Here is a 19,776-nt window from a genome sequence, read left to right as displayed (position 1 = left end):
GCAACACAGAAAGATGGAACAAAGGGCTTCAAGTAGCACTGAAATTCCTATTTAAAAAAAATGGGCCCAAAGCTCTAGGTTGGAAATTCAGCCTCTAACATAGCTGATAAATAGACTGGAGAGAGGAAAAAAAAAAAAGCAGAGAAGATGGAGAAAGAAAGATGGAGAAATCCTAATATTAACTGATTCAGTGCTCTGTAATTAAGCTATGAGTAGTTGCCCTCCAAGGAGCTATGAGGCTGAAGCCTTGGCTTTGCCGCCTTATTCAATAACGCAGGAAAGCTGCAGAAGCCATATCCTTCTTGTGGGCAGAATCAGAGCAAAATGTGTTTAGTGGCGATGAAATGTGGCTTTAGGAAAACAACGCGGTGATTTTCTTTGCTGTTTGCCTTTTAAGGTGGAAGTTTGGGGCATTGCAAGAAATCTCTGCCCTGGGGAGAGGATGGCTGCACAGCGCGGTACGTCAGAGCATCTCCTGCTTTCAGTGGCAGGTCGGTTTTATCCACTGAATTTCCTTCTTCCCTTATTCTCCTGATTTGACTGAGCTTATTATCTGCATCCTGCTAGTCCTACAAGAATTGATACACATGCAGGAGATTTCTGTTGCTGAAGGAGACCTGGCTTACACAAATCAGCTGCTGCTCTGACATCCCTGACCAGGGCTTGGGCTCTGCAGGAGCGATCTATCCACAACGTGAATGTCCTGTTACGGGACAAAATACCAGAGCTTTTTCTCTGTTTTACGTGTTGCTGTCTTGCTTGCTGGCATCAAACGTTGTTTGACCTTACGACAGTTCTTCTCTCTTGAAAAAATCCTTAATTGTGACTAAGTCAAATTCCTGTCCACCAGCCTTGGCAAACACACTTGAAATCTTTCTTTAAACCAATGACTTCATGTCTCCCAAGCTCTGGGAGTGGCATGGGAGCCCCTGATGTGGCTCATCTCCAGTGTGGGAGACGAAATCCATCCTTTGGGGAAAACCTGCCCCAGCCCAGAGATGTGCAGATTCAGCACCTCAGCCTGGGTACCAGCAAGCACCGGCTGCGCCAGCACCGTGCCCAGCTCCAGGCTGAAGCATCACGTTAGGTGCCTCTCAGCTCTCGGAATAAGGCTAGACTGCTGGGGACAGCGTGCACAGGGACACCCAGTTTGCCCTTGCCGTAAAGGGAACTGCTGAGGAGGGAGGAACAGCCTTCCTCGCAGGATGCAGCCCTCCTGCAGCGCTCTGCGGAGACAGACCTCAAACAGCTCCAGCTCCGCAGGGTCCCCCAGACACACATTAGTGTGTCCCCTTTTAGCGCAGGGGAAAGCCCGTCACCCGCTCATAGGTTTCCAGTCAAGCAGACTGGAAAGAAGTGTCCCCACTGGATTTTGTTTCTTTTTCAGTATTCCACCTTAAATGTTTTTACTGCGACTTGCGATGGTTATTAGTCCGGCATGCAGAGTGCAACAGGTCTGGCCATACCAAAGCAGATGACGTGCTCTGATTCAGACTAGAGGGCCAAGGTTAGCCACTTACCAAAGACCCCCGCTTGTACTGACTATACCATGTGGAAGGCTGTTCTTTGGGCCAACGAGCCATTTTACTCTGTAAAATATGACATGGGTTAAAGAAAACAGAAAGCACCAAGATGCATCTTACCAGTTTACCGCGCTTGAATTCACTGAACCAGGAGCCTGGGTTTTCCTTTGGCCAAGAAGTAATTCTAGCCTAGTTTGTGGACGGCAAGGAGGAAAGAGAAAAGAAGAAAAAAAAAAAAGAAATAAAAAAAGTTACATTCAGTTCCACAAGCAAAGTCTGCATGTCTTATTGAAACTGTCCAACTTCCTTTAAAATGTTTTCTTAATCTTTATATACCAGTAACGAGACCAGTCGGCAGAGCCCTAAGGTGCCAGCAGCCTCGCAAGCAGAATGGGACGGCGTGGTGCTGCCCCGCGTGCCCGGCGCTGCCTTGGCACCGGCCTCCTTTGCTAAGGGCTAATGGTCTCTGCCTCCTAGGTCCTTTGGCTGCAAAACCAGCAGTGCAGTCTATCGGCAGGAGAGATAAAAGGAAAGATAGAGGGGGGAAAAAAAGAAATAGAAATGGTAAAAGCTCCACTGATCTTCATGGGAGGGCTGGGGTGGAAAAGCAATGCTGGTAGGTGAGAAGGCTGCTGCCACTCTAATGTCAAATCCAGATGCTGCGGGGCTGGGAAAAGCAGGATGTGATTAAGGAGAAGCCTCTGCCTGCCTCCTGCGTTTGTGCGGCAATAAGGTGCATCACGGGCAGCACATCCTCCGCAGTCGGTGCTGGACCATCACACATGATGGAGCTCCAACTATCTGGAGCGATTCAGGGAGGGACCTTGACAAGAAACGAGCTGTCAGAGCCCAGTCTAAGCAGCCAAATCATGTTTTTTGAGTCAGAGCACAGGAAAGGAGAGTGGCTGCCATCTGCTCCCTTACCCTCCCACAAGCTCCCTTGCTTCTGCGGTAAAATTCTCCAAAAACAATGGCCAAGCTACATGCAGGTGTCTTGGGATTGTCCTTTCCTTTCCAGTATGTGAACCATAAAGCATGTCTGTGTGTTTCTGCTGCGTTAAGGATGGACTGAAAGGGAATATGGCTTTAACTCTGCTGTGGCTTATAGTAAAACCGCTCAGCCAATACTTAATGCCCATCCGGTAGCTGTTTTCCTTCTACACGAAAGAAAAACAGGCTGAAGCATTTTCTCATTTACGGCAGTATTGCAGAAGTGTAGCACAATTTGCATTTGAGGAGCATCACAACCTATGGGCAGAAGAGCAGCTCCACAGTGGATGAGATGGGGCCAAAGAGCCACTCGCAGAGTCAGTGTGGCAGGACGCCGAGCAGCTGTAAGATCATGGGCAGACTCCACTTTTTTAGCAGTCAACATTTTGAGAAGAGCCATGGCAAGTTAACACAAAGGAGAATCCATCTCCTATTTAAACAGCCCTAACAAAAACTCAAGATTAGGTTGCATGTTATTTGTCCTGGGCTGGCACATATTTCTGGTGGATGAAATTCAGCAAGCAAATGGCTTCCACCTGAGTGAACAGCTTTGTCTGCAGCTTAACACAGCTGGAGCACAACCGTGACACTCAGAGAGCTCCCCTGGGTCACTTTGCAAGACTTTCTGCTTGGCCAGTGCAAGAGTTGGTTCCCAGGCATCAGGGAGAGCAGCTCCAGAAAACAGAGTGCATGGATACAGGAGAAAAATTACAAGTATGGCTGAGGTAAGCACATCATTAGACAAATAACTTGATCAACCTTGTGCACTGGTGCCAGGAAGAGCGCTGAGGCTAGTTGCAATCATTTATGAAACCAAATACCCACAAGAAACACCAGAAAAAAATGACAGGAGATAAACATTTATCTGCTGTGCCTGAAGACACAGTAAGGGTAGAGGAATCAGTGGTGCTTATGCACGCAGTCAGTGGAGCGGCAGCCTGGCTGCAGGAGGGAAGACAAGGAATGAGTTAAATGAAGCTCACGGGGAGCCGCAGTTCCTGTACCAACACGCACTTCTGTCTTTGTAAAGCAAAGTAAAATAATTAAGGTTTTAGCATTTATTATGCCTGGGAAACCATCAAAGACTTGTCCCAAATCATAGTTTAAATCTGACGTACTCAAAGAAATTACTTTTGTAAACATATTCCTTATTATTTTAGAAGCCAATGTTGTGTAACAAAGAAATGTTCTGGATCTTCAATCCTTACTTGATCTTGTTCAATTCTCCTGAAATTGTCTATGAATATTCACATTAGGAAGCAATCTCTTATCACCATGATGGAAAGGGTAAAAAAACCCAGTTGTGTGGACTTACTCCTTCAGATTTCTTATCAGGGAAGATGCAAGTCTCTCCACCAGCTGTGAAATTACAGTAAACTTTGAAAGAGTCCCTGGAACATCCTTGGTTAGGATCAACCCAGTATTCACCTGGAAGCACAAGAGGGAAGAGAAGGGAAGAAAGAATCAGCACTGTGAAGGAAGGACGCTGGGCACTTCAGCAACCATCTTACCAGGGATGTTTCATCTCTGTCATAGGCTACTATTTATACGAGTTTTTTGGAAAACTGGTTATGTTCTGATTCCACGTAATACTGTGGCACCTTACAGGAAGGGCTTTTTTTCATCATATATTTCCATTCTTAGAATAGAAGTTTTTGGTTGGAAGGGACCTACAGCGATCATCTAGTCCAACTCTTCTCTACATACTCCATCTTTGTCAGTCACATTCCTCATGGGCCACCAGAGCCAGGGACTCCCCGGATTACTTCTCTTCCTGCACTTGCTTGTATTCACTGTGTGGAGCTGGGAAACCCACAGTGTTCTCCCCGCACCCCCCTCTGGGACACACCATCTGGGAAATCGGGGTGACAGAGCTGCAGATCCTTGCAGGTACGCGCTGGGTTATGTTGAGTGCCCAATGGATGCTTCATTTGTTCAATTTCCAGTTTCAAGGAATTCAGTGAGCCGAAAATTTCCTCCATGCCATCCGCATAGTCCATGTAGTTGTCGGTATTTCCATCATCCACCAGCTGGCTGGCATCAATGTTTCTCCTGGTCCTCTTGGAAGACTGGATAGGCAATGGCTGGATAACTTCCCCAGGAGGACCCTGATTTGTGGGGAAAGAAGATACAACTTCTCATTGCATTGGCAGTGGGGAAAAGACAGAAGAGATGGCCAAAGCAGCCACCAGTGCTGAAAAGCAGCATCATAAGCTGACTCTAGAGATGGAAAACACCCGTGATCATACTGACAAAAACCACCAGGCTTGAACACTGGCTCCATCTTCTCTTGTCATCTTCCCATTAGTAACTTCTCCCTTCACACCCTGATTTCCTCCTCAGCATCTCTAGGAGAGGCCAATCCATCGCTAGGACTCCTGATATGCTGAATCTTTGTCCAGAAATCTTCTACTTCCTACCATTACAACACCCATTAAATCTGAACCTCATTTCACACTTCATGTAAAAGGTTCTACTTACAGGAGGTCCTGGGGGCCCAGGAAGACCTGATTCACCCTTTGGACCTGTTGGACCCTGAGTGGAAAAAGAAGGGAAAAAACATATGACTAACTCAAAAAAAAGCACTTGCCACTTATATCACATCCCAAACATTATTTCTTTTAATAGTGTCTTGTGGCAAAAACTTTCTTCCTGTCCCTTCAGGCACACAAGAGGAGTCTCCTTGCACCCCCCCAAGAAAATGTTTATTTTGGTTATTTTTGATGTTTATGTAAGAAAAAAAGATCAAACACTTGGGGTTAAACACTCAAATTTTGCTTAGGCTTCCTACAGAAAAGGAAGGATCTTCCCATGCGTGAAAGTGTTAATTCTCCAAATCAATTCAACGATTTTATAAATCAAATAAAATATATTCTGCACTGAAACAAGACTTTAGGATGTTGCCCAAGCAGAATTTTTAGCTGGCCGCACAGGAGATCTGTAACATGAAGCTTGCTTCAGTGTTGCATTTGTCACAGAGTTCTTCGCTTTTCAGCTTGCCACCTCCCGCTTCACAGTCTATTTTTAATACCCTCGCTTTATAGCAGTAGGTTTTCTCCTAAGGACTATGCACTGGATTCCTCTTTATGATCTTTGCTGCACTGATGTTCAGTGAAGTACAGTGTGTGCAACAGAAACCTTTCCCCATTATAATTTCTGGGCTTAGACAGCCCAAAAAGGCTGCATTTGCTATAGTCATCGTTGGCTAATTGCCTTAGTGCCACTGATGTGGAGGAATTGCAGCAATTTATGCACTTAATAAAAGCTCCTCAACCTCTGTGTTTAACAATGTCTATACTCACTGATGATCCTTTAGCACCTTTGGGACCAGGCGGACCCTGCATAGAGAGAAAATACAGAAAGGAGTCAGTACGTTTCCTAGCAGAGAAGGCAGTCTCTCCTCAGAGAGAGACAGAGTAGTGTTATACAAGGTGGAGTTTTTAATTCACTTCCTTTCTGTTTCCACCTTTCACATCCACTTGAGTTCGATGTTGCTTTTCTTTGCCAACATACAAAAAGCATTTGTGTCAGACCAATCTGTGTCAGCGCTTCACATTCCTGCCTGGATGGGGACTGGAAAAGCTGCTGTGTGATTATGGTAACCCGGGACTGATCCTGGCTCTGTGCTGAGGACACCCAGCAACAGCAAATGCTGGTTGCCCATGGGTGGAGGCTGCAGCCTTTTGAGCATCCAGTGAAAAAAAAAAATGCAAATAGCAGAAAGTACAAAAAAATCACCATGTGATTGTAGATAAACCAAAAGAAAGGGGAAGAGAAACAGGGTGGGCTAAATTCCCTGCCTCAATCACGCCGTGTCCCCTGTGCCTATCTCTCAGCTCACACGTCACCTCCCAGTACATCTGTAACACATTCAAATGCTTTTAGTGAGCTCAGCTGCGCAAACCCGTTCCCATCAGCATCCTCATACAAGGTCAGGCCAGAGGGACTGTGCTGGGTATATCTGGGAGCACCAAGGTGACTCCAGAAGGACTCTACAGCTCCCGAGGAATTCAAAGATAATCACTTGTCACATACCGGTAATCCTGGTGGCCCTGGAGGTCCGATTGGTCCAGAAGGACCTGTGATACCCTGAAAAGTAAATGCAGAACAACATTGATTTGCATGCAGCAAACTAACATCTGCTTACAGATGACCACACAGTTTTGGAGGACTCCATTCAAATCTGGAGCTTTAACTGGTTTTTAAGCATGTGCAAGATCCAGACAAGAGCATGACTAAGGGAATCTCATACCTCAATTAGGCACACAGTTTTAAAAATCAGTCCTCTAGATGCATATTTAATGTAACCATCCTTCCAAGTCTATCAACTCTTTTCATACAACCCTTGAGAATCTGCTCTCCACTAAAATGGGTCATTTTGAAGTATCTCTACATTTCACATGTAGCATAAACCACATTAATGTAGAAAATATTCCTCAAAAATTAGCAAAAGTCTCCTGCCGAGGTTGACCATCTCTGCTATGCCGTACCTGCTCAAGGGCAGCAAACCCCACAGCTCAAAAGCACATTCCATGAAGGTCTTATGGAATTATTTACCTGCTCTCCTTTGGGTCCTGCTGAGCCCTGGGGGCCTGGGAGACCTCTGTCACCCTTTTCACCCTGCTCTCCCGGCGGTCCAATAAGACCAATTAAACCTGGGTGACCCTAGGGGAAAACAGCAGATGTTAATTATGATCTCTCGCCGGAGGTAACCAAATGCCAAAGCTACCCAGCAAAGACATTTCTAGACACAAACCCAAATATCTAAGGTCATAGGAGTTTACAGGTATCCCTGACACCTGGAAGAGGCAGAGCAGAGAAGCACACTAGCTTTTTGCAACAGAAAATGCCACAAATATAGAGGCAGAACTGCTGCACTGGAGCACCTGCTCATTTTGGGTGCTATCATACGTTACAGAAAGGTCTTACAACACTGAGAATCCTGCCCTAAAGCAAACCAAGTGTCTGCACCTCCCTACGGCCTCTGCTAAAGCGCCTGCGTTCAAGGCAGACCCAACAACTAGAGCTGCCACGGACTGCAAGGGCCATTGTAGGGGAATGCAGAGATTCAGATCCTCTGGGTCACCTCGTTGCCCTCAGTGCTGGTGATATGGGGATGGGAAACCTAGTCTTGGATCCAGACAGGCAGTGGCACAAGCTCACCCACAGCACAACCCTGTTCATCCCTTGGGGCACACTCACAACTCTCCATCTCTCCTTTAAAGATATGTCCAATGCTTCTAGAGTATGAAAGAGAGCACACGGTGCTGGTGGCACTCCTCAGCCTCATCCTGCCAGCTGCAGGACCCCTCTACAACGACATTTTTTCCCCACACCCAGACATGGACATCAGGTCATGCAGTGAGATCACGGGCAGCGTTCTTACCTTCTCCCCTTTAGGGCCAGAGTCTCCTTTAAGACCAGGCAAACCCGGCGGGCCCTGTGGGAGACAGAGGGGAAAACGAAAGAGAAAATTAATTAATGTAAAATGCATTCACCCATTTAAAAAACTCATGGAATTTGATGGTCTGGACATACCATTGGGCCTGGAGGACCATCTGGGCCAGGGGATCCTGGAAGACCTTGTTCACCCTGTAAAACAGTGCAATTCCCTCAAAACAATCATTCATGACAGCAGTGCTCCCAGCTGGGCTTATTTTGATTATTCACCTGTCCTCATCTGGTCCCTGGGCCAGGGAACATTTGCCTTGGTTTCTCACAGATCGTAAAGACAAATGGATTTATGTTCCTTTCATTCTCAAATCTCTACTGGAGAAGGGACTTTGGAGGTCATGGAAACTCTCACCCATGGAGAGTGGGTAAGCAGACCCAAGACTCAAATAAAACATGCTGGAAGACGATATCCACCATTATATTATTTCCACTAAATAGGTTTTATCTGCTGTCAGGCATTTAAGCATAGACAGAACAGTGGGAGAAAGACATCTTCCAAGGCAGATGGGTTACAGTAAAGCACCAAGAACAACACTGCCCAGAAGCTTTCTCAGACTTTGCTCAGTTTGGGAATACTCACGACTGGACCAGGAATCCCTCGAAGGCCATCAGGGCCAGGCTTCCCTGGAGCACCTTGAGGACCAATTGGGCCAGTCTTCCCAGGAGGTCCTTCCAAACCAGCTTCACCCTAGATGCAAGAGGCAGCATGGTTTAATTGGCATTGGGGCATCAAACGATCTTCTAAAATATGCTGTGGCTGCTGCCAGGAGGTCACAGAGTGAATGCAATTCCATGCAAAGCATGTAAAACCTTCTGTTCATTGATTTTCCTATTGCTCCCTATCCTCTATGTGCTGAGGACAAGTCTCCAGACTCCTTCACTTTTCAGCCTTACTTATTTCTGCTGATTTCCAGCAGGAATGACCTTTTGGCTCCAAGCTCTCCGGAGAGAGAACGGAAGCTTTCCTGGGTTTGATCCCGGGAGGTGAGCTAGCAGAGGACATCCTTCCCCATCAGCACTCCTGTGGCTGCCACAATAAATGGACCTATAATTTGCAATCCCACTCTACATTTCCTCACCACGCCTACCAAAACAATCATGGTCCAATAATACTTTGTTTGCCCTGTGAAAGGACATGGTGTATGCTGTGTTATTCACAACATATTAAATTGCCAAACACGGCACTTTGTCATTTCAAAGCAACAAAAACATTCCCAGGACCTTACCAAGCTCTAATTATCTCCACAGGGTTTGTTAAAAGATGAAACATAAGCTTAGATTTGAGGCCAATGGCCCCAAATTCAGGCTAATTTGTTGTAACTCACAACAAAATCAAATCACTGTCTTTCAAACACCAACGTTGTCAGAGGGTGATCCTTTTGGCACAGAAAGACATGGTAAAAGTGAAATCCCATTCAGGTCTTACCTTGGCTCCTTTCTCCCCTTGCCTTCCTTCAGGACCAGCTGGACCAGGAGGGCCCTAGAGAAAGCACAAAATGGATGCAAAACACAATTAGATCACACTGATCTCAAGTCATCTATTGGAATTAGCAAAATGATGCTAACAGCCCCAGGGAAGAAGACAAAATTGAGACAAATATCTCTGAAAAGCTTTTTAAATTAGCTTCCTGCTAAATGAATCCCTGGGCTCTGCCAGCAAGGCAGGAAGAGCAGGAGCACCTCATGCTTGTATTTTCTTTTGGGAGTTAAAATCTCAAAAACCCCTGTGGGATTCAATTGACAATTTCCCATCAATTTCCAATGGCTGAGGATGGCACATCAAAGTTTTTTAAAAAATTCTTACTCATTTATTTTACACACTACTGCCTGGCATTTACTGTAGACCTAGTAATAACATTAGTTTCAAACAGTCAATACAAATACATTTGGAAAAAGACTCTTAGACAATCAGCTTACCCTTTTCCCCGGGGGTCCGGAGGGGCCTGGCTCTCCCGTGGGACCAGGGGAACCCTAGATGGAGAGGGGAGGAGAACAAGCCATAACTGCACCTCGAGATGTAGGAGGGAGGAGCAAGCATGTAAAACTCAAGTCAAGATCTAGAGTTTGTGGTAAGCTGAGGTGTGGGCGGCCAGTACAACTCCCGACACCTCCTCGGGGGTGCAGGTGGTATCTTGTTTTATCCCTTCCCACCATGAAATACCATAAGGCACAGCAGAGTTAAAATGAAACTTAGATTTTGTTTTTCCATAAGTTAATTTTTGCTTTCAGGATGTATTTCTAAGCAGCCTGGATAGATGGCAGCAGCCAGGCTGACGCACAGAGGACTGGACAGGTATCAAGGGACCAGCGCAGCAGAAGCTGGTGGAGTTAGACGCTGCATGTCCTTCTGTGTTAAAAGTCCGTGATCCTGCACACAGACACCTGGTGGGGAATTCCCCCCTGATGGGGAATAGATCTCATCTATCCAGTTACTCACAGTCTGTCCAGGTTCACCATCATCCCCTTTGTCACCAGGGGGACCATCTTGACCCTAAAAAGGAAGAAGAAAAGAACAAGCAGGTGTTATTTAGGGTACAAATAGAGTTGAGCAGAATATTAGCAGCAGCAGGTATGGTTTCAGCTGGTCTTCATGCCATAAGGTACATCCCTTCCCATCTCCTATTGGGAACACTGGCAACAGCAAACCTCCTGTGTCACACACTGTGGATAGCAACATTCGTATAGCTGCTGCCCCAAAGGTTGTAGGACGGTCAGACAAACAGTCATGGTGGCACTTCCTACTCTTTCCCAAGTAAAGGAAGAGCCCATGACCGAGGAGCTGCTGGTGAATGAACAGCACACGGTCGTATTTCACTAAATCAAGAGGAGGAACCTAACTGCCCTTCTGTGAGACAAACACTTACGGCCGGACCAGGTTCTCCAGGAGGACCAGGGTCACCAGGGAAACCAACCGGACCCTGCAAAGAGAGAAGAAGGATATTCCCAAGTCAGAGGTATTGCATCTGGGGATTTGCAGAGCACTAGTGCCTGCTACCCCAGTGACAGCATAGGGAGTCACCCTATGGAGCAAAACCCCGATTTCCTAGCCTCAAACACAATCCCAGATCATATCCCATCTTTGCATCTCCAGTAATTTCACCCTGCCACAGCCACCAGTTCAGCTCTGCATCCAGACTACAGAAAACTCCAGTGTCAACACTGCGACTTTCATCTACTTTTTCATAAATACATTGGACAAGTGACAGCAAAATCCTCACACCTTTGGGGAAAGTGTAGATTAGAAGATTTTGCTTTTGCTTACTACATGATGTGTAACATTTTTCACATGAAGATCCTCTCAAAGCGTTTAATGACTAAAACACTTCACCATTCTTCTCTGTACAATGTCTATTGTGCACTTCAAATGATTCTGAGACCAGCGTTCAAACACTAGGCTTCAACCAATAATGCGATATCCTCAAAACCCATCTGTTAAGAGAGATGACTAACTCCCCTGCCTCCTCCACTGTTTCATGCCATCTTTGCTTATCGCATAATAAATTTCTTCAGCCAGCAAGCATCAAAGAAGCCAGCAAGATAAATACTGTACCATTGTCATCTGGTATAAATCAATATAGCTCTACTAGCTTCAATAGAGCTACAGCAATTAGCATCAGCAGGGATCTGACCCTAGAGGTTCAACTCCCAAATTCACATAAATCTCCTCTACATTATTTTGGAAGCTTTGCTCTGCTGCAGAGGACCTTGGCAATGCATAAGCTCCAGTGCAAAGTAAACCTACTGCAGGCCCTCTCCATAAGGGTGAGTTTTCTGATAGCCTGCAAAAAGGACTAATAATTCAAGTATTGCTGGAAGATATGGCACAACTGAGTCTTCTCCTCATTAGCACCCTAAAGGAAGGGGACTAGTATCACACATCATTAGAGGAGCAATTCTCTGGCTGGTAAACTATTTCAAATTTCCACAAAAATCTCTAGAAAACGTCTTTTCATGCAAAAATCTCTGCTGGGCAAGACAAGGAAGCACTGCTTGGACAAGAGGGGGTACTTACAGGGCTACCTTTGGGACCATCATCACCTGGTGGACCTTTAGGGCCAGGTGGACCAGCAGCACCAGAGGGACCTGCTTCACCCTTTTCACCTCTTTCACCTTTAGGACCCTGTAAAGGAAAAAGGGTGTTTCTGTTATCCAGGAAAACAACTTACCAATCTCTAATTATCCTTTAATCAATTCTGAGAAAGAAGCTCTATTTGTATCTAAAAATACAAGGACATTATTTAGCAGTCCCTTCCCACAAAGATTAAATGGTGTTCATGTTGTTCAGTTGTGGGTAGCCCATATTCAGTGACTAAACATTACACTACAAATAGCCAGTAACATGGCGATGTCTTGCCTGATACCCAAATCAAGGACACACCTGGTTCTGTCCCTGCAGTCCCATCCACATCCATGCCTCTCTGGCACCCCTTACCAGCTCCTCAGGGGCCACCACTGAAGAAAAGCTCTTCTCCACGAGAGCAAGAGCCACCCTGGAGCGTACTTACCGGGAGGCCAACCTCGCCGGGAAGACCAGGCTCACCAGATTCACCAGGTTCACCCTGCAGAGTGGAAAAGAGAATGAGCACACTTACATTTCTGCAGGGTGCCGAGTTTTCTGCTGACGTAGCAAAGCCCCTGCACGAGTGTTGTAGCAAACTCCTGCGGGCTTCAGTTAGGTTTGTCTGGATGCTTTACCTTCTCTCCTACTGCACCAGGATTTCCTATTCCCCCGGGAGGACCCTGTGGACCATCTGCTCCTGGTGGTCCAGATGGACCTCTGGGTCCAGGTGGGCCGGGCGGACCCTGAGAGAAAGGGGAGACAAATTTATGACATGTTTCTTGGAGCAATGTCTATGTCAGTGATGAAAAAAGAAGTATGAAAGCATCTTACCATTTGCCCAACATCACCTGTTTCTCCCTTCTCACCAGGTGGCCCAGGCAAGCCCTGTGGAGGTGAGGGGGAAGAGTTTTAGCTGTGAACATCTCAGGTGGAACCCTAGCACTCATTGCCCTAAGCCCTCCCTTGATGCTGCAAATTACCTGCAAGCCCACTGGGCCAGGGGGACCAGGGAAACCTCGGGGTCCTTCATCACCTTTCTGACCAAAGAGGCCTTGCTGTCCTCTGGGACCTGGCTCTCCATCGGCACCCTACGAGTAAAGAGTCTAACGCAGCTTAGCAAAGATAGAGGTAGATGTGAAGCCCCATCCCCACCACCTCCTGCTGCAGCCAGGGGCAATGCCCTTCTCATGTGTTGGGCACCAGCAGCGCCAGGCAGAAACTGCCAATTCTTGCAGGGCTTCCCGGGAGATTTTAGGGTAAGAAAGGGGATTTCTGCTAACAGGGGACAATACTCACAGCTGGGCCAGGCTGACCAATTGGACCCTGTGGGCCAGTAGGACCTGGTGGACCCTGTCGCAAAAGAGAAGTACAACATCAGTGTTAGGAGCACGAAGTAAAAAAGCTCTTGGGGAAAAGGTGATGCCCTTCAACACAGCCTCCATTAAACATGCATTAACTCCCAAAACAGAGAGGGAGGACAGGGTCAAGTTCTCCCCAGACATACCAGCATTCTTCCACCCTAGTGCCAATGGCACAGCAGACACATCTAAATGCATTTTTGCTCCAGCAAAGCAATATCACACCACTCGATCCTATCTAGATGCTTATGTATCCTTTATTTTCCTCAGGCTCTGAGCAGCACATAAAGGGTGCTTTAGTGTGCTGCAAGCAACTAAAAAAGCAACTACAGCTGAACACCCAACTTTAATGACAAGGGCTGCTAATATTTCACAGATATTTACACAGTACATGGGTGACATGGAAACATCGCAGTGTGTTCCTGGGAGCTGGAGGCTCACACTTCAGGCACTCACTCTTTTTTACATCACGTGGGTATTTGATGAAGCAAAGGAGAAGATGAAGCCGTGATAGAAAGAAATTAAAATATTATTGTTTTCTGTTTCCAGCAAGTCACACAACATAACCACATTCCTTCAGGGAAGCAGCTATGCCAGCGTCCACCCCACTTACCTGCTCCCCTTTGTCACCCTTGCTGCCCTTCTGGCCAGGCTCCCCGATCTCGCCCTGCCAGGTAGAAAGGGGCACAGTTAGTTCACTTGGTGACCACTTCCATACCTCAACGTTCAAGCAATAGTCCTGCGTATCTACATCCTCGTCCCAAAGATGCCAATTCACACAGAAGTATCCCAGAATGTTCTGAAAAAGGCCAGTGATTTGGCCAGTCCAGGTGTTATCAAAACCTTTTACATCCTAAAACTTCCCTTAGCTGCCATGCAATGCAAGAAACATCATTTTGCAGACCTTGTTAGCAGCAATGAGTGATTCATCCCAGCTAATGTTTTCTAGGAATCCTCCAGTCCAGAGGGGCTTAATGAGAGAGTGGGGAAAGGTAATTAATTTGGAAAGGCCAGGCACCCGCGGGCAGGCCACCTGCTACAGGCTTCGGGAGAGGCTAACTGGATTTCAGCAAGCGGTTTGGCTGGCAGAGCACACACAGCCCAGTTTGCCTGCTGCTCCCCAGACCGGACACTGCTGATCTCACGGGATTGCAAGTGCCGTAAAATATCCTTGTGTTACGACCAGCAGCACATCCAACCCGATGCAGCGGAAGCAGCGTGGTGGCAATGGGGCGCGTTGCCCAGCTCCTTCCCAGAGCGACCCTGCACAGCAGGGAGCTGCTCCCACCTTGTCTCCATCCTCTCCAGGAGGGCCAACGGGACCTGCTGGACCTGGTAGTCCCACTGGGCCCTGGATGCCATCCCGGCCAGCCGGTCCTTGAGGACCTTTCTCGCCCTGGAAGCGGAACAAACAGCAGGTCACATGGAGCTCACCCTCCACCCAACCCATTACATCCCATTAACGTTTTATTCAGCTGCTAATGACCCCTGACTACATGGGCATGTATAGCAAAACCGGTTTCCAGCTGATATTTCATCAGGCTCTCTGTGCTCACTGTCTGAAACAAGACAAAATTTCTCTCTCGAGAAATAAAGGAAGAACAAACGAATCTAAACAGTGAATACCCAGATCACGGTTGCAATTTCACTGCTACAGCAGTATAATCAGATTTAATCTGAACCCTCTGCCATCTCTCTCTGGATGACAAACAAGACCGCAACTAATTTTTATTCCCACAAGCCAGTTTTTACTGATTCTGATCCTGGCTGCTCCAGCACTCACTGCCTGCTCCCGCCCTGGCTGCTCCCCAACAATGGGGGTTTCTCAGGAGGTCCTGAGCTCCGTCCTGAGCTTCTGGACAAAGGAAAACACCTGAAGTGAATAAAGCAATCTCTGCTGTCTTCCTGCTTCAACATCTATTCATATGGCTCAGACCTGAAGAGCCTTCAGTCGAATTTGTTTGTTTATGGGAACTGAACAGTGAATATTTTTCAGTTTCCTCGTACATCATTTAATTGCATCTGAATTCTGGGTGCTCTCTTCTGAATAATTAGATGCCACATAAATTGCCTATTCATCTATCCACTGATACATCATATAGGTACTTGGCAGGACAGATGTTCATAAAGCTGATTCACCAGGAAATTCTTGCCTCTGGACTAGCTGCTGGAGTTTCTAATAAGCCAGCAAATGTGGAATACAGCGGCTGATAAACACTTCTGATAACAACAATCAATCACCGTAAGTGTCCTCGTGGAGTCTGAAATCACCAATGCCAGCATTTGCTCATTTTGCTGGGTCTGAAGCTGAGCATAAGTTTGAGGCAAGCAACCCAAAAGTCCCCACAAAACCATTTGGGCATGAATTAGAGGCACAGCCTTCGTCCTTGGGACTGTCACGGTGCTGTGCTGTGCTCTTCGAGGACGGAAACAGTCATCCCAGCCCACTCTCTCCTGCCTGCACGTGACATTTCACACGCGTGCCTGGGGCGTGAAAGACATGAGAGTTTGCGCGGGCTGGCTGGCGAACGCTCAGGAGAGGGACCATATGGCAGGACTCAGCCGCGCTCTGCTCGCGTGCCGGCGGGATGCCTGGGAACACTGATGCTGCGGCAGCACCCAGTACCCCAGGAAGTGGAGCCGAAACCGCCGCAGCACTTTCCTGTGCTGCTCCTTGGCCGGGGCAGAGCATGAGTAAGGATTGATTTGGGCTCAGTGGAAATTCTTGCTGCTGTTGCATCCTTGTAAGCGGTGACAAGGGTGGCTCATTTCTCTACCCAGAGGCCTGTCCTTTGGTTGTTTGTCACTAGGAGGTCATGCAGGCTGTCACTTTACCCATTCAGTCCTCACCCCTTCTTGTTGCCTAAAGGCACTTTGGTCCCTGTGATCACATCCATTTTTGATAGCACGGGTGTTGCAAACAGGGTAGTTGAGCAGCTAGCATTCAGTGGTTTGATGCACTCATGATGAGAAAATTCCTTTCTAATTGAATTCCTCTTTTTTTTTTTTTTTTTTTTTTTAAGTCTTTTATACATCTACCCAGGGAATGTCTCCACACTTAACTTCCTACTACACATATCTATTTAACCCACAGCTGTTAATCTTTATACTGGTACTTACTGGGGCTCCCTTTTCACCTGCGGGTCCTGGAGGTCCCTGGGGGCCAGGTCTCCCTGGCAAGCCTATCGGGCCAGCTGATCCCGCAGGACCGCGCTCACCGGGAGAGCCCTGTTCAGAGAAGAAGGAAGCATTAACTGGAGTATCAAGCTTTATCTATATACAGACAGAAAGAAATTGAGCAGTAGGGTGCTGCAAATACATCATAAGTGAGCACATTTGATGGGGTGACTGCCATGTGATGACTTAGTACCATCAGCCCAAGGGGTCCTGCAGATCTTTTTTTAATTAAAATCTCTGGAAGGGCTGGGTTGGTGCAGGGAGTCCAGTTCCTGGGGGCACATTATCAGCTTGGAACAAGAGAATGAGCCACTTCATGGTCAATGCAGCAGGGATAGTTGGATGATGCATATTTTCTTCCAGGAGGACTCCACTGAGCACATATCTCAGGTGGGGACAACTTCAGAGAGAAAGCTGGTGACTTAGGAGCAAAATTCTCGCTATCCTGAATCATCCCTGTTCCCTCAGCTTGTCACGTACCTTCATAGCTGACACCACAAAATAACTGAGCTATTACATGTGCGTCTTGTAAAGTAAAGCAATATCCAGCAAGTCATTAGTGCAAAGGGAATAACAGATAAAGCACCGAGCTGTGACTAACCCTCCATTTTGGCTTGCCAAGCTTGTAAATGCATTAGGTGGTGCCTGTAAGGGCAAGGATACTCACTGCTGGTCCTGGAGGGCCTGGGGGACCTTCATTGCCTTTCAGCCCTGGAGCACCCTGGAGGGAGGAAAACAAAGTCATTTTGGGAGCTGAGTGCTGCATTGCGTGGGCATCCTTCCCGCTGGTAGGACTGGGCAGCCTCTACTCACAATGGGGCCAGGAAGACCTCTCTCTCCAGGGAAGCCTCGCAAGCCCGGGGGACCATCCTTCCCTGGGAGGCCGGCAGGACCAGGGTCTCCCTGCAACGACAGTGATAAATAGCTGAGGATCTGCAGACTCCGTAGAGACCCAGCTTCTCCCTCTGGGCTCAACTCATGGTAAGACACTGCAAGACATCATTTCTTTTCTGAATCATCCCTCTCCATCTCTGGGAGAGAGGCAGGCATCCAGGCTTGCAAGGAGGGTGAGTTCAGTATGCTGCTAGTCCCTACCTTGGTCCCTTCTTTTCCAGTGAGGCCAGGAAGACCTTGTTCACCTGGGGGACCTGGAGGGCCTGGATGTCCTCGCTCACCCATTGGTCCAGTTTCACCAGTTGGACCCTAAAGAAACAGAGATTGAAGAGAAGGTGGTAGGAATCAGCAGAGCAAACAATGAAGGAAGAGGTGCAGGCTTTCAGTTTGCTCCTTTAGGTTGCCGTGGGCTGGAAGATGCTCCTTCCCCTAGCTGTCCTCTGCAGTGACACCAGGCATCCCTGCAGAGATGCCTCCTTTGGCATCTAAAGGGACCTGTTTCAGAAGCAGGCAACATTGCACTTGACAGACTAGAGGCATTGGGAACCTCTGGAATGAAAGTGTTCACATAAATGAGATATTATTACTACAATTATTATGCCTAGGGTTTTTTTTTAATTGAAAACTTCCTAAGTACTCTACAACAATGCCGATTCTTCCTTCTATGGGGCATAAATAATGGATTAGGCTTGTACTACACGACAATTACTGACTGTCTCTGTGCCGTACGCAGGCACTCACAGTGACGAGTAACATAAAGCCCAGTGCAGAAGGTTCCCAAGTGGCCCATTTTGGAAGAGGACAAAAAGCCATACGCACAAGTCTGTAACATCCCTGCATGTTGGTGTCCGCTGGGACGGAGGTTGTAATTCATGTCACGCTGCAGGGTGCCACTTAGTGTAAGCAAAACGATAACATTGTGATCGCTCAGCAACCACAGATCACACTAACTATGCACAGCAGAGCCAAATAAAATTGCCATAGAACCTAATTTGCACTTGAGAAGACAGACACAGTTCAGGGAATTGCCCCTAATCGGGGAATTTACAAATCGGGGACTTTACATTATCATTAAAGAGGACAAATCAATTACTTTGTAATTAAAGAGCAACTTCCCCAGGAGTTCAGGAAAGAAGACTCAACCCAAAGCCAGTTCTACTCAGTCTAGGACTCTGCCTACAAAACTGATGCATGAGCCTTGCATGCCTGTACTTAAGGGGTACCAATTCTGATTGTGCAGTTATTATTTCCAGAATGCACAGAGTTCATTTTGACTAAAATAAAAATAGCCCAACTCTGGCAGCACTTTATATTAAAGAGGGATGCGTTTCTTCATAATGGCATGTCAAGAGCACTCTTGCATCACACTTACACTGCCCCGAACGCCCCAGCAGCTGAACAGCCCTTTGAGATCACATTTTACTCTTGGGTTGCTTAAGGTCTTTTAGTCAGGTTGTGTGTGGCTGGTCTCTCTCTCACCCCTATGCTAATTTTAGCCCAAGGTAGCTCCGTTAAATTCACAGGAGCCACTTATTTACAGCAGCCTTCAGGCACACTTGCCTAAATACCATCCTAACACTCCGACAAGGTGGGCTGGGACCTGCTGAGGTATTTCAAACCCTGGCCAAGCATTTCAAAGCCATCAAGCTTGCTTTGACATGGCTTTGCATTCCCTGGAAGAGGAATGTCTGTGCTGTAAAACCTGTAGTCCCAGCAGCTCCAGCTGAGCCATCACTGCTGTGAGAGCTGGCTGTGCCGTACCAGTGAAGATGAGCTGCAGGGAGCTGGTGCAAGCACAAGCATTCGTTCCTTACCTGAGGGCCTACGACACCAGGGGGTCCTGGAGGGCCGGTCTTGCCTTGAAAACCCTGTTAGAGAAAGGGAAAAGAGAAAGAGATCACAATTTTGCAAGGAGTGCTCCAGCGAGGGTCACAGGCTGCCACCCAACTGCTCCTCTTCTGGTGAAACTACTGACCAGGAACGGATGGACACCCAAAGACAAAAGAAACAAGGAATCAAACAGAAGGTGGAAAATATGTCTTTGTTTATACAGGGGCGTAACAGAGGAAGAAAAAGGGATTCTCAAAGCTCAGCTCTGCTACTTTGATGGAGTTACTGTAGTTTGGCTGAAGGACTGGCCATATATATATAAAAAAATTTGCTACGCTCATAAAACCTATAGAGCAAATGGCTATTAAAAAGTCAGAATGGGCAGGTTTCCTCATGCTGAGTAATTCTCAATAACCATTTCCCTTCTAGTGCTCCCTGTTCTGGTACTGGTTTAGGCTTAGCTCTCTTTTAGGCTTAGCTCCTAGGAGCT

The 19,776-nt window shown here is 47.1% G+C and overlaps 1 protein-coding gene across 1 annotated transcript in view; it reads right to left on the bottom strand.

Moving 5' to 3' along the window:
- The window catches only part of COL5A1 (collagen type V alpha 1 chain), a 157,149-nt gene that overhangs the window by 6,112 nt on the left and 131,261 nt on the right, over positions 1 to 19,776 (bottom strand). Inside the window, exons 38-64 of the mRNA XM_082008999.1 lie at positions 19,271 to 19,324; positions 17,658 to 17,765; positions 17,376 to 17,465; positions 17,230 to 17,283; positions 16,506 to 16,613; positions 14,674 to 14,781; positions 13,999 to 14,052; positions 13,324 to 13,377; positions 13,008 to 13,115; positions 12,859 to 12,912; positions 12,663 to 12,770; positions 12,473 to 12,526; positions 11,980 to 12,087; positions 10,832 to 10,885; positions 10,405 to 10,458; positions 9,885 to 9,938; positions 9,394 to 9,447; positions 8,548 to 8,655; positions 8,052 to 8,105; positions 7,900 to 7,953; positions 7,071 to 7,178; positions 6,549 to 6,602; positions 5,816 to 5,851; positions 4,995 to 5,048; positions 4,363 to 4,621; positions 3,829 to 3,941; positions 1,644 to 1,712 (exon numbers count right to left, since the gene is read on the bottom strand). Coding sequence (XP_081865125.1) covers positions 1,644 to 1,712; positions 3,829 to 3,941; positions 4,363 to 4,621; positions 4,995 to 5,048; positions 5,816 to 5,851; positions 6,549 to 6,602; positions 7,071 to 7,178; positions 7,900 to 7,953; positions 8,052 to 8,105; positions 8,548 to 8,655; positions 9,394 to 9,447; positions 9,885 to 9,938; positions 10,405 to 10,458; positions 10,832 to 10,885; positions 11,980 to 12,087; positions 12,473 to 12,526; positions 12,663 to 12,770; positions 12,859 to 12,912; positions 13,008 to 13,115; positions 13,324 to 13,377; positions 13,999 to 14,052; positions 14,674 to 14,781; positions 16,506 to 16,613; positions 17,230 to 17,283; positions 17,376 to 17,465; positions 17,658 to 17,765; positions 19,271 to 19,324 — 2,187 coding nt within the window. The remainder of the gene's footprint in view (positions 1 to 1,643; positions 1,713 to 3,828; positions 3,942 to 4,362; positions 4,622 to 4,994; positions 5,049 to 5,815; positions 5,852 to 6,548; positions 6,603 to 7,070; positions 7,179 to 7,899; positions 7,954 to 8,051; positions 8,106 to 8,547; positions 8,656 to 9,393; positions 9,448 to 9,884; positions 9,939 to 10,404; positions 10,459 to 10,831; positions 10,886 to 11,979; positions 12,088 to 12,472; positions 12,527 to 12,662; positions 12,771 to 12,858; positions 12,913 to 13,007; positions 13,116 to 13,323; positions 13,378 to 13,998; positions 14,053 to 14,673; positions 14,782 to 16,505; positions 16,614 to 17,229; positions 17,284 to 17,375; positions 17,466 to 17,657; positions 17,766 to 19,270; positions 19,325 to 19,776) is intronic.

This window comes from Phaethon aethereus, assembly GCF_964289735.1.
Source record: "Phaethon aethereus genome assembly, chromosome: 20".
NCBI classification, from domain to species: domain Eukaryota; kingdom Metazoa; phylum Chordata; class Aves; order Phaethontiformes; family Phaethontidae; genus Phaethon; species Phaethon aethereus.
The sequence above is the reverse complement of the archived record's forward strand: the minus strand, read 5'-3'. Positions and strand labels throughout refer to the sequence as shown.